This window comes from Schistocerca nitens, chromosome 7 (assembly GCF_023898315.1).
Source record: "Schistocerca nitens isolate TAMUIC-IGC-003100 chromosome 7, iqSchNite1.1, whole genome shotgun sequence".
NCBI classification, from domain to species: domain Eukaryota; kingdom Metazoa; phylum Arthropoda; class Insecta; order Orthoptera; family Acrididae; genus Schistocerca; species Schistocerca nitens.
In genome coordinates this window covers 109,524,303-109,539,348 of record NC_064620.1, presented here as the reverse complement: position 1 = coordinate 109,539,348, position 15,046 = coordinate 109,524,303, and the positions used below count along the sequence as shown (strand labels likewise).

The following is a 15,046-nucleotide window of genomic DNA, read 5'->3' as shown; positions in this document are numbered from 1 at the left end:
CCAAATACGGAAGGCTGTGAACAAGTTTTACAGCACTTTGTACCTCGTACAGTTAGGGAGACCTTCACTGTGTGGGTATGACAGTGTACCTTGTCATAAAGCGTCATCTGGGAAGCAATGGTTTTTTTCATTTCTAAAATGTACTATCCTGCTCTGAGTCCCGACCTGAACCCAGTGGAGCACATTTGGGATGCGACAGAACGTATACTTCGTTCCAGACCACAGCATCGGTAACCTCTTCTATCATTTCTGCTCTTGAGTCAGTGTGGTTTGTCATTCTTCCACAGACATTCAGACATCTGCAAACTTCCAGCATGCTGGAGTAGCTTGGGTCAGCAACTTCTGTTAATCAGTAGAATTTAAAACCAGTTCAAGCTGCAAATTCTTAATTTTTATTCGCTCGATGACTAGTTTCGGGCTGAGACCTATTTTCGAATCATCTAACAAGGTCGTCAGTGGCATTTCCGAAGATGTCAAAAAAGTTTAAAAGTTAGCAACTTGGACTTGTTTTTCGATCTACTGATTCAGACATCTGTTTCAAATCGTGCTCAGCATTGGTCAAGGCGTCTTCAACGTGAAGGCTGGACACGCCGTGTATTAATATCTACCAACAGCTGTCCAGACGCTTTGGGTCACATAATGTATGTTTATACATATGCCTTAGAGTGTGACACTAGTCTTCTGTGTGTCGTCAGGCGGACTGGGAGCCGTGGGAGGAGGACGAGGAGATGGTGCTTAAGCACATACGTGACTGCCGCTGCGCCTGCAACCACCTCGGCTACGGCAACTACCTCGACCTGGCCAATGACCGGGATTGGACCAAGGTAACAATTGACTCTCAGTTTTTATCAGTCTGTTTTTATATTTTGTAAATGACATCAATTTTAATTTTTACAGCTATTAAATTCATTTATTCACCACGATCATGATTGTGCCTATTATTAATAGAGGAACTTGTGGACTTTTACTCCCATTTTGAAAGAACAACGACAGCAAGTATCAGATATCGTAAAATCTCTCACGATAGTACTTAATGTACGTAAAGGTAAAACGATGAATATTTTGATGGAAATACATACCGTTGGTCATCGGAGGAAGAAGATAGATCAAGTTTTAATCGAAAATAAAGTACTAATTAACAGTTCAAAAGAAAATTTTCATCATGTTTTTAAAGAGACAGATCCTGCAGAGGAATACTCCGACTGTAATTTCAGCTTGGGATACCACATATCTGGTCTCGTCTGTAAAAGCGGACAAAGAAAATAGTGTAAACGACATAGGTACTTTAACGGTACAAAATATTTTGTTATAGATTTAAGAACGGTTTATACTACTATATATAAGATTTTATTTCGTAACGAATCATCTGTTTTTAAATTGACAGTTTGTAGTACTGAGTTTCTTGCTGAGGCATAATGTCATAAATAAGATGTGAAATCGTGCTGCATACAATAATATCTACAAAACACAGATAATTGTATAAGTGCAAGTCATTCGTGCCATTAATTCCGTAGATTTTTCATCCTATAATAAACACCTTCCTCCCTACTCCTTCCTTGAAGTACGACCACTCTGGAGATAATTAAAAGGCAGTTTTAAGGAAAATTTTAAGTTTTTTTACTTAAGTTACTATGGAGCATATAAATTAATTTCTCTCTGACACTAGAGACAGGATCTTTGGTAGTAGCACGAAACACGTTTGTAGAACTTCAGTTTTCAAATGCTACACCCACATGTTGGAGGCACAGTGAAAGTGAAGTACGCATATCATAATAACTCGATAGTAATTATTATAGTAAGTACTACGATGAGCGAATTAATGTTGAGGCACCTGATTTGACACAGTTTTCTCATTTTATTGAAGTATGACGAACATCCCTGTCTTATTATTCACACGTACACAACAGACAAGTGGGGTTGTTGACGCAGCTTATTAGATCTAAAGATGATGCTGAATGACCGCAACATGTAATCTAATTAATACGTGCAGCTGAGATTGAACAATAAGTGAGATTTATCTGGAATATTTAAACCTGCCTGACACGAGAAATCGTTTAATTAAAAACGACGATCATTCATTGACGTGCTTCTTAAAGAGTTAGGAGAAGTTATATTTCTTGAAAACAATCTTTTTGTTAAAAAATCGCAATAAGACATAAAATTTAAACGTGCTAATAGTCGGTTTTGGCTGATTAACAACCATCTTTAGAGCAGGATTTCTATGCACTCTGTGGTATGTTTGCTTGGTTGCACAATTCAGCAAGGTTACAATAAAACTAGTTACTTATTACTAATGTAGCGTGAGGTTTCATTTAATCACTGATTTTCCCGACTGATGATCGTTATTTTTTTAATGAAATCTACATCGGGAAACGTATAGCGATGTTGTCTGTCAAGCAGTGTAAATGGTACTAAGTTCAAGCACAAAAGTAATCATATATAACCAGCAAACAAGCTAAATGTGTGATGATTAATCTGAACTGAACAATAGTAATGATTTTCAGTAATTTTCAATGCTGTTGTATAAGAGTCTTTTTACTGATTGTGGATAGTTCATCGAATTTAACGCTTTTGTTATTCGAGGTGGCGACACTTCTTTAAGCAAAATGAATAGTATTGTCACACAATAGCACACTAATGTATTTCTTCCTGTCAAAATATTTCATAAAAGTTGTTACGAAACAACTAGGCTTCATACATCAGCAGGAAACTATTTATATCACGTAAAATGCTGTTCGCATTCATAGAAGTTCACTGTATTCATAGTCTGACTTGAATTTATTAGGTCAGAGTGGGTTCTGGGCCAGCAATACACAATTATTATAGCAATTATAGCCAACAATATTTATGTCTGTATAGAAAATCAGTTTCACACTGCCGCTGCTGTATTTCACTGAGATGGCGGCTAACATGACAGTCACTTATCGATTCTGCTTCAGGCCCTGTTTTCGTACTAATAAATAATATATATTAAATCTTTTTGTACCTTCACTATATGCATTAACATTTGAAAATATTTCTCAATGGTAATCGCTTATTATTCAGCTTTACCAGTAAAGGGTTGGGTTGGGTTGGATTGTTTTGGGGAAGGAGACCAGACAGCGAGGTCATTGGTCTCATCGGATTAGGGAGACGGGGAAGGAAGTCGGCCGTGCTCTTTGAAAGGAACCATCCCTGCATTTGCCTGGAGCGATTTAGGGAAATCACGGAAAACCTAAATCAGGATGACCGGACGCGGGATTGAACCGTCGTCCTCCCGAATGTGAGTCCAGTGTTTAACCACTGCGCCACCTCGCTAAGTACTTTACCAGTATACCGTGCTGTATATCAATAGCGCTAATTGCTAAGCTCTTTTGTAGCGGAACAGAAAACTTAACTTTTAATTACAATGAAATAACACTCCAAACAGAGAAGCTTCATTTGAATGACTCATAAACTCTATATTTCAAATATTAAATTAGCAACATAATACAGATTTTTACAGACCTCTGTGTTACGAGATATCACTCAGATCCCATCAGTACAACAGTTCGAACAAGAAGGATTTTTCAAGTAGTATCATAGGTAACTAAAGATTGAGATTTTCATTGTCTTTTTTCATGAGTGTTGTCTGAGATATAATGTTTTAGAAAATATTAAGTTATGTCATTGACAGTAATTATTTAGTATTTTACTAACGATGAAGTCCTTTTTATTAATATCACGAGAGTACGATTAATGTTCGTGCACATTTCACACACAACGCTGTCGTGAATATTGTTCTGAATAAAATGTTGGCGTGGGTATTACAACTCAGTGTTTGTGTAAAAAGTTGGCAAGAACACCCTTGTTACTAAGTACAACTCGTAATATGCTTACAAAAGAATCGCTGCCTAAATACAATACTTCATCTCTGTTGGGAAAAGCACACGAATATTTTATAATTTTATTGTATTGCTTTACACGTGAGGTATGGCGTCAGTATTATCCACCGATGTAACACATCCCGAGTTTTTTCGTATTTAACGTGCTTCATTCTTGAAAACGAATATTTTCATAGTGATCCGTTTTTAATACAGTAAACAGAAAGGCACTTAATATTTGTAGGCTATGTGCTAATACGACTTTGCGCCGTTCAAAAACGTAGTGGACAACGAGATATTGCATTGTATACGTCATATTTTTAAGCACGATGTCAAAATGCGAGAGGGTTCAAGAGGAGAAACTTCACTCAGTGGTCTAGGGGTTATTATAGTTATCGTGTGGAAATACACATGAAATTTACAGCTGTATTTAGGCAATACATAAGAAATATTTATACATTACAAAAGGAATGTAGGCCGGCTCGTGTGGGCGTGCGGTTCTAGGCGCTGCAGTCTGAATCCGCGTGACCGCAGGTTCGAATCCTGCCTCGGGCATGGATGTGTGTGATATCTTTAGGTTAGTTAGGTTTAATTAGTTCTAAGTTCTAGGCGACTGATGACGTCAGAAGTTAAGTCGCATAGTGCTCAGAGCCATTTTTGAAAAAGAATGTACCATTGTTATGGTCACTAATTATACCACAAACTGATATCCAGAGTGTCTATCCAATCCAATGTTGTTGGCGAGGCCTTGATTGTCGTTCCAACATCCACTGAAACATGTATTGGAACATTCCTCTACAATTTGTTCAATAGACTGTTCTGCTGCACCACAGTCGCACATCAGGGAGTCTGAGATTCCCAATTTGTACTTAAAGGACTTAGTTCTTCCATGTCCTCATCAGATTCTGTTGATCACACACCAGGTTCTTCTAGGTAGTTGGAAGCCTGATATGTATGTAGGGCCTTCGAGGCCACGGCGAAGCATGCTGGTGTCGTTTTCTCATTTTTCCTTCCACACATCTACAATCTTTAATGGTTCGGGTTCTTGAGCTGTCCAGAATGGTTTTCTTGATTTGAGACGCGTGTAGGATTGATTGATCAGTATTTACTGGGCTGGTAGTCTTTGGGTAAGCTTTTCGTTATTAATCTTTTCCCGTTCGCGGGCCGGTGCTTCTTGTCGTTTCAGATGTGGTGGGGCGATGCTACTGAGAGCAGACAGCCAAGGTAGTGGGGATGATCTCAGGGTGCCCGTTACAACTCTCATGCTGTCATTCAGGTGAACGTCAAACTTATTGGCATTCACATTCCTGTACCAGCCAAGTGCGCAGTATTCAACCACAGGATATACGACAGATAAGGCTGCTGTACGGAGAGAGTCAGTTTGTGCACCCCAGGAAGTTCCAGCAAGTTTCCGGATAATGTTGTTCCCGGTCTTTAACTTTTCTGCTAGTGATGTGAGGTGGGTCCTGTACGTAAGTGATCGGTCCAGTGTGATTCCGAGGTACTTCGGTTTTTTATAACTGATTTGTTACAGAAGGTGACGTTAAGTGGCTGGTTTGCTAATCGGTTATTGACGTGGAAAGCTGTCGCTTCAGTTTTTGTAGGGTTTAGTGCAGAACCTCCAATTTCTGTAATTGTCACGAGTACTCTAAGGTCCTGTGTGAGCACATTTTCTCCCTCCTCTATGTGCTTGCTTTGATACGCATTGGCGGTATCGTCAGCGTAGGAGAACTTCCTAGATATAGTTTCTGGCATGTGACTTATGTACCGGTAGAACAATAGTGGGGCCAGGACAGATCCTTGTGGTATGCCGTTCTTACGTTTACATGACTGGCTCGTTTTGTAATGAAGACAGACTTGGAAATGTCGGTTTTTCAGCATGTTGGACAGCAGTGTTGTTAGTCTTTCAGGGCTGAAAATAAGGGACGATGAGTCTCAGGTTATCAGCAGGTACTAGACCGCTACTGAGAAAACGACGATCAGAGTTTTCCAATTACTTTATGTTGCTTTTAAGGAACGAATACTATTATTAGACTTAGGAGCAACAGTTTCAAAAATTCAAACTTAAATCTTCTCAGTTTTAAGAACTCAGTCGAAACGGTGAAATAGTGGCTAGCGTCGCGTCTTAACACGTTTGACCCCCGTGTTCAAAACCAGATTATTACATTTATTTTGAAGAATATTTTGTCTTTATTCATCTACTAATTGCATGTCTGGTGAATGAATTAGAACTTAATAAATAAATGAATGAATAAGGAAATTATTTGAAATTGTTTCCGGTGAAATTTCTGTAGTGCCTCTTGATTCATAATCATTTACAAGCACAAGTTCTCCATAAAGTGACCTGTTTGCGTGGTTTGCCGCGAAATTATCGCCAACACGTGGAATTTTCAGCAACGTTAACGACATTTCTTTGCCGAGTGAGATTCATACGAAGAAATGTGACTGGTTCGAACCTACCTTCGCATGATGATCGTTGGGTTCGGAAATTGAAGCTTTCGAATCTTCCTACGATCACTGTCATCCAAGGGAACACACTACATCTTCAAGAATAACAAAAAGGGGAATAGAATATAAGAATTTATATAATAATCGATGTATGAAAGAAATATGAAAGTACGAGGATTCAAACACATTGTAATCAAAGGAAAAACATATATAACAAATGTATGACAATTACTGTGAAACCAAGCTGTAATTTTACAATTGATATAACGCCCTTTAAGTTCCTACGTAACATCAAACGCCGGCACGTCGGCCTGGAAGTAACAGTAGAGAAGGCCTGTAGTACGTTGACTAGGACCGCACCTTGTCAGGAGAGGCCCATCCACGAAGAGATATAAGCATCGCCCGCATTGCCTCCGCACTCTAGAAGAGCCACACTAGACGAGACGTGACTTGTCATCTATATTAATTATTTGCATGGAAATTGTATATATCGAAAGACTTTGATTATTTACATGTAGCCAATTGCTTACGACCTCTCTGAAAAAAGGAAAAGTTAAGTATTGTCGAGCCGGGGTAAGGATTGCTATTTTGAAGAGCGGGCCGCAGCGCGTAGAGTAAAGCAGTCGCGCTCCATTTCTGGCGGTGGCGCCGTTGTGTCAATCGCAGCTTTGGTGTCTCCCTCTGGTGGGAAAGAGGAAAAGTTGCCTGTTCACGTGCATTTAAGGGGTGCTATGAGCTCGCCAGTGAGTCAGTCTGGAGTCAGTCTGGGTCAATCTCTCGTCCCCAGCTTTCTAGTCTGTCTCTCGTCTGAATTTGTTACGCAGTTAGTGTCTGACGACTGAATTTCTGCGCTGTACGTGGAGGAACAGGCTTGTTCGGATGAAAAAGCGATGTCAAAGGTTTGTGGCCTGTGATTATGTTAAAGTGACGACCATACAATAAGTCATGAAACTTTGTAACACCAAATACGAGAGGCAATGCTTCTTGGACGGAAAGGCAATAGGGCGATCGTGCGAGACATCTTTGTGCGCAAGCACAGCACCGATCCCGAAATCCGATGCATCCACCATCAACAAAAGGGGCTTCTAGTGATAGAATGGCGTAAGGCAAGTATTGGAAAGCAACGCCGATTTCAACCGGCGAAAGGCGCGTTCGCATTCCGTCGTCCAGACGAACGGAACACTTTTACGGCGTAAGCGATGAAGCAGAGCTGAAATGGAAGAGGCATGCGGCCCGTATCTGTGATAATAGTTGATCTTTCCCAGAACACTCTGTAGCTGCTTCAAATTCTGCGACCAAGGCAAGTCTTGTATGGCACGGAGGTGCGTGGGACTGGGATGAATGCCTTGGGAATTGAGTACATGGCCCAGGTATGGCAAGTCACGAGCAAAAAACACACATTTGTCCTTCCGTAAGCGAAGACCATTTTGTCGCAAGACCTGAAATAATGTTTGAGATTGGCTAAATGCTCCTCTTCCGTCTTTCCGGAGAGCACAATATCGTCCTGGTAGTTTGCTGCAGTATGGACCGACGCACAAACAGTTTGTAGATATTGCTGAAACAATGCAGCGGCCGATGCACATCCGAGTGGCAGTCGTTTGAATTGATACAAACCAAGATGCGTGTAAACCACCAAAACGCGCTGGGATTCTACGTCCACCGGTATTTGTAAGTACGCATCTCCTAGGTCCAACTTCGAAAAATATATTCCTGGGCACAGTTTGTCAAAACGATCTTCCGGGCGGGGTAAAGGGAAAGTTGCAATCACGAGCTGTGGATTCACTGTTGCCTTGAAGTCCACACAAAGTCTCAATTTCGGAGTGCTAGTATGTCTGTCGTTCGGATCAACCTTTAAAGCCGGCAAAATGAGACTCTTTCCACTCCGTCAGTAAGAGAACTCAGAGAGTGGTCGCCCGGTCGGGGCTTAGTTCCTGCGTCTGAGTCTGCGCGTTGGGCCGCCAGTGTGATCGAGTTTGCTCAGGCAATGGTCATTGGCGGTTGGATCGATCGGTTCAGCGGTCGAGCACTGACACACAAGATGACTTGTCCGTCTTGAGCGTCGGCGCATGTGAGGTGGCCTCGTGAGTCCAGTGGGCCGCGCCGTATTGCCGTGGCTTCGCGGTCGACACGAGAGCAACAGAAGTCAACCCACGACATCCGTCTGGCCGGTGCGAGCTCCAACGCCGTGAGACGGGAGACCGGCGCGCCTTCCTGCGCCCGTTGAAGCGACTGGCAGCGGACGGTTCGAGAGAGCGATTTGGGGGTGTTGCGCCAGGTCTTATCGAGAAATCGCAGTTTATTAGAAGTTAAGTTCAAAGATGGCTCTGAGCACTATGGGACTTAACATCTGAGGTCATCAGTCCCCTAGAACTTAGAACTACTTAAACCTAACTAACCTAAGGACATCACACAGATCCATGCCCGAGGCAGGATTCGAACCTGCGACCGTAGCGGTCGCGCGGTTCCAGACTGTAGCACCTAGAACCGCTCGGTCACTTCGGCCGGCAGAAGTTAAGTGATTGGTGATATGTTGTGATATTTACTCTTGTTAAAATCGACTTGTTTTCTTAGTCAGTCTCTCGTCACCAGCTTGCTCGTCTGTCTCTCGTCCGCATTAGTTAGGGAGTTAGTGTCTGTCTGTCGTTCGGAGCTGCCTCTGTCATGTTTGTCGGATTTGGTGTGTTAACGAATTTATTGCTTGGAGTGTAACGGCCTAATTCCTGAAACATGTTTTGATCTTGCCTATCATCTTGAGAGGCGGTATCTGTGTACTGTAAAGCATCTTAACTTGTTTGGACAACCCTGTAGAATTTTATATAAGATTGCATTTCATTGGCTTTTATTTAAATGATCATTTTAGCAATAAAGTTGCCACCCTTTCACCGTAAGACGTTCTTAGAAGTTAAAATCAAGTTGCTCCTTCGGTGGCAAAGTTAATATTTTAATTTTTAGTGTTTTGACCGATTCTATCCCTCCTACGGGGGTGCATAGTTTGTGTGCATGTATAAATTATTAAAACTTTTAGTTTAAAGAAATCTGGTGTATTGCTGATTTGCACCTGTGTAGTCGAAAGACTACGGCCGTGTCATAAGGGGGTGGCAAGGTTCTCTGCCTGAAAGCTCATACAGTTAAAACTTGATTCTTTCTGTCTCTGAATAAATTGTAACTTGATATTTAGAGGGTTATTTCTGATTATAATTTTAAATCTCTTTGTTTTAAAAAATTCTTTTAAGCACTGGTAAAGTGAATAAAATTCCCATTTGTTAAAAGAAATTTGGTTATGATTTCATCAATTACTCCCTGGCAACTACTTCCACGTTACATAGTGTGATTAAATGTGTTAATGTTTTTGATGAATCTCTAGTAAATAAATTAATATCTTAAGAATATTCTTTGAAAATAAATCACGGTTCAATTGTCAATTCACTTTACTGTAATAAACTCCATTATTAAGATTTGCTTGAAAGTTGTCTAGGTATCGGAGAAAAAAGCTTCCCAGGCACGCTATGTTAGACGAGTTGGCAGGGTCTCACACTTTTATCCATTAACTTCACAAGAAACATTCTTGTAGTAACATTCTATGGACATGGGTATAAAAAAGGAAAAAAATAAAACAAGATCAAAAATAATAATGGGCTATTAAACAAGGGGCGCAAAAGGTAGAAGCGCGACCGTAGTCACTGTGCCACCATTACGGCTGAGATGAGCGCGCACTAAAAGGCATCTTGAGTTAAGACAAAACGGTCGACTATCTACGGAGAAGCCAATGTGTTCGCTTATTTTGATTTCTCTTCCACTGAGCGAAGTTTCTGGGAAATCAGGTTATGACACTTGCCCCTTTCTCCATGTCAGTGCTTTCTAAGCGTGCGTAAATGTTGCACATCCACATCGTGAAATTCTAAAATGTGACGTAACAAAACTAGTCCTGTTCCATGCTCGTGTTATGTTTTACATCCAGTCTGAGGGCAAATTAGTAGAGCTAGACGGAGACTGTGAGAGAAACACCTCTGTGAGATGTGGTGTCAAACGTGAAGGAACAACGTTGCAATGAATGGTGCCTAAATTCGTGGAAACTGTCTGTGGCGGCAGAGCGGACTTACGTCTCAGAGGACCGGCGTCTTACGAAGCTCAAGCCTTTGCTGCAGCAGACCTCTGTGGTCACATCTGGGAGCCCTTCCCGTCGCATTAACCCGTCACGCCAGATGGCGCCTAATTCACTTCACGCAGGCGATCCTCTCGAGGCTTATCTTGGAAGGTGCAGCGACCCGAGCTGACGGATTTCGCTGCTAGTCAGGACTACGAACATGTCTCGGGGATGAAGAGAGTGGGAAATTCAGCCAACAACCAACCATACCCGGACTGCGCGAATTATCAGATAAGGTTCTGTTAATACGGTGCGAAGTCCGATTCCAGTTTGGCTTATATTTTTTTGAGATCTACCAATGTGTTGTTCCCTCTTTTTTAACGACTTCGCAATAATAATATGACATCTAAGCTGATGCCAGTCCACGGGTGAAAACGTGAGTTTAACTTTGTAAATAACAAGGGATAGATAATATCCCATCAGAATTTCTAAAACTGATGGGGGAAAATTACACCAAAACTGCTATTCACGTTGGTGTATAGCATGCACGAGTCTGGCGGTATACCATCTGCCTTTCGGAAAAACATTATCCAGACATTACTGAGGATAGCAAGAGCGGTCAAGTGCGACAGTTATCGCACAATCAGTTTAACAACTCGTGCATCCAGGTTGGTGACAACAGTAATGCACAGAAGAATGAAACAGAAAATTGAGGATGTTATAGATGATTACTTTGGCTTTAGGGAAGGTAAAGGCACCAAAGAGGCAGTTCTGACGTGTCCACAACCGTCAATTTTAATCAGGGGCCTGTCGTTACAATCAGTGTCGGCAACTCCTCTGTGTCTCAAGACGTATTGACCCTGTACTTCAATTGAAATACCCTACTTCCTTCAAAAGGCTTTTCTGAAAAGTAAGAACAGCGGTGATATCATATCTGGCGTTGCATGGTTGGTTCGTAGAAGATATTTCACACAAAAACTATTGTGTGATCGTCAATAAGGGTTGGTCCAGCACATGTTGGTAAATATGGGGATGAGTTCTAAAAGACAAATGAAGTACGAAAGCTTGAACTACTCGAAGAAAGATGGTAAAGTTGATACAAACTATCCTCAGCACTCATAGAGAAAGATTCATGCTCCACGGATGGAAGTTTCAAAGAAAGGCTTTGTGTTAATATGATATACAGAAACCGCCCCGTTTTTCCTCACTACTGAAATTGTTTCTCTTATTGCGGGTAAAAGACAACAACAAACGGGACAACGTCATACAGGTAGTTTGAATTTAGGCTGAAAATGTATTATAATAAGACTAAGATACTGTATAATCGATACATCGAATAAGTAGCAAAAGTTACCAATAAAGCAAATGGAAGCAGTTGCTAATTATAAGTGGCCAACAGCACATTTAGTAAAATAAATACAGTTTCCAAAAAAAGCTTCCGACGAGTCTGAAAAGGTAAATGTGTAGTCAGCTGAAACAGTTAGTCTTGATGTATGGCAGTATCACATTGCCTGTAGCGCGAAAATCATTCCAAACTGAGCGTTCAGTTGAGAGATGCATGTTGAGAAATGCTATGGGATTCACGTAATCAACCTAATGAATCAGTTAACTGATTAGTATGGTATGCGTAATCATGACAACAACAAAACTGAACTAAAAGTGTGTGGGGTTTGTAGCCAGACGAATTGAGAAGAGATGGGCCAAGAAAATTCTTTGCTGGATTGAAAGAGATAAAAGAAAGGAAGACGCAGTAGGAATATATATGTGTACAGAAAAGAGGACTTCATGCAGTATTATATGTTGAAGAGTTGACAATTGTTGTGGTGGTAGTGGTTGTGGAGGCGGTGGTGATAATTGTGATTATGCAGTTCATTAGTCATGTTGTTACATATCCTTCCTCATTGGTAGGATAAAATTTTGAATAAACAATGTACTGTTACCAAAATATATGCAATGCATTTAAGAAGCCTTACCTTGCGAAAGACACATGAGAAGTGCGATGATGCGATGCAGTTTTTAGTTTAACACACAAAATATATGTAATTATTTGGTTGGCTAACAGTCAGTTTGTTGTCTTACTTAACCCATCGTAATTTTGATGTCCTCTCTACGTATCAAGCCCTGGTGGCTATTGTACATCGTCATTGTTTCAAAGAATTCACGGTGAAGGTATCTTATATTGACATCTACGCACAAAAAGAGTGAATTCCGACTTGGTACAAAAATAATAAAAAGGTTCGACTTTTTATGTACATAGTCGTGAAACGACTAGCTATCATCAGTTTTGCTCCCAAACAGTGCATGCACAGTCCTGATACACACACCTGAAATATTAAAACTCGTAAACCAGATTAGCGTATGTGATCCTAAAGGATTCTACAAACGATTGCAGACCCATTAACAAGTAAATTAACTTATTATTGAATAATAACCACAAATCACACAGAGAAATTAGACGTGAGAGATGTGATCAAAAAATAACGGGAGTTTTAGTTTTTGTTAGAGAATCTTCGTATATTCATGGACATCAATTTTTTCCACTTCAAAGTAAACCCCCTCAGATATAATTAACAAGTGCCGGGTTTCTTTCAGCCTTCGAAGCACTTCTAGAACTCACTTTTCGTTATGGTGTTCAGTTCCTTCGGCGATTCAGTTTTTACCTTACCAGTGGTGCAAAAACAACGTCCTTTTATTGTGCTCTTCAGCCTGAGAACTAGGAAGAATACACAGATGGCTGATGCAGCGGGTGAGGCAACATAATGGTTTTGTTTTTTGCCAAAAATTTACGAGGAAGCATTGAGGAGCGAGCGGGAGCATCATCGTAATGGTGTGGTTTTGCCACAAGGTTGCATTCTTGAGATTGCTTGATGCAGACGGCGCATAGCTTCCAGGTAACACTCCTTCTTCCAGTACCACCATAATGCAGGAACTCATGATGCACCATCGCACTGTAATCGAAGAAAACTGTGAGAAGAACCTTCGCATGTGATCGAACTTGCTGATTTTTTTTCCCCTTTCTTTTTCGGTCTTGGTTATTCGGGAAGTTTCCATTAGGACAATTGGAAGCTGATTTCGACGTCATACCCGTATACTCATATTCCGTCACTTGTTGAACATTCTTTAGAAATGCTGGATTGTTTTCGACTTCATTCAGCAATTCTTGAGCGATGTCAACGCGACGTCGTTTTTGGTCGAAATTTGACAATTTCGGAACAAACTTTTCTGCTATACGTTTCATGCCCAAAACATCAGAAAAAATGCTTGGCATGATCGAAAGAACATGCCGACATCATCTGAAATCTCACTGATGGTGATTCGGCGACTTTCCAGAATGATTTTCTTTACTTCTTCTACATTGTCGTCAGCAACTGGCATGCAAAGGCGCTCAAAGCGGTCGACGTCTTCAATGTCTTCTCTCTTCGCTTTGAAATGTGCATACCACTTATTAACTCTTGTCTTACTCATAGTACATTCGCCAAAAGCCACAGTCAACATATCTCAATGCGATGCCGCACTTTATTTCATGTTGCAGAGCAAAATTTAATTCAAATTCTTTGAGCCTTCTTTCTCGACAGAATCCGCCGAGCTCTTGAAAGCATGTATAGCCTTGTCGATTGTCGACAATAAACTAAATACTCAAAACAGCTGAAAATGCAGACATACATCAGGAACATATGTACCAACGAGATAAAAAAAATTGAGTATTGGCCCCAGGTGGGGACTGCAGAACGGCAGTACCATACGATCATTGTGAGTTCAATCCATTCTCCTCTAAATAACATTACATTTATCCCTTGTGATACAGGTGTCGTAAAGTATCATCATGTCATAATAATACAGATAAGAATCTATAATAAAAGCGTAAAATTCGTGAAGATATTATAATTGAGCCCTTAAGTAAAGAAACACAATAATTCGTTCGAAGGCAGTCAGATTAAAAAAGTTAGCGTCGTGGACCTTGACTTGCCTTCAATTAGCAGTCGGCTAGTGAAGCATGAAGCAAATTGCAAATGCTCGTTGGAATGGCGGCGATAGCTCGCTGGCAGCCCACGTGACGTGCAGCCCCTAGTTCGCGCACGGCAGGGGGCACAGATGTCGCTGGCAGCGCTGTCATGGCGGGCGTGGTCGGCCATTAATCTTGGCACTGCAATTGCATCACCGTGGCTAATCGGTCGCCAAATAAAAGTAGCCGCGCAGCGCTATAGCCCATTACAAGTGAATTAGCAATCAAATGGCCGTTTTTCGTCAGGCTGCGCGGCGATCCGGTCACGCCATTTCTCACACTGTGAAGTGGATTTCACTGGAATCGTTCAACGAAACACCCAGAAAAACGTTGAAAGTAAAGCGAACAATCATCGACTTGTTAGTTACCTGCCTTTTTTAAGCACAAATTAATTACTGAAAAAAGAACAGGGAGGACTTCCCTTAAAAAATATGCTCACTTGCATTGTATACATAGTATGTGAAGGTATTTTCTCGCAACGGAACTTTCAATAAAATATTTCCGGTATTCTTACTGCGTCAAATTAGAATAAGACCTCAAGTTATCGGGCATAAGGTAACTATCGTCAGGGATAACCTACTTGCCATACCGACAGAGACTGAGTCGAAGTCTGTAATATTGTAACACACGTACACACGTAAAAGAATATCAACAAGACTCGCGGCAAAC

At 41.0% G+C, this 15,046-nt stretch overlaps 1 protein-coding gene across 1 annotated transcript in view; it reads left to right on the top strand.

The window, feature by feature from the left end:
• Positions 1–15,046, top strand: part of LOC126195052 (dipeptidase 1-like) — a 699,024-nt gene that overhangs the window by 38,227 nt on the left and 645,751 nt on the right. Inside the window, exon 2 of the mRNA XM_049933499.1 lies at positions 696–824. Coding sequence (XP_049789456.1) covers positions 729–824 — 96 coding nt within the window. The 5' untranslated portion in view covers positions 696–728. The remainder of the gene's footprint in view (positions 1–695; positions 825–15,046) is intronic.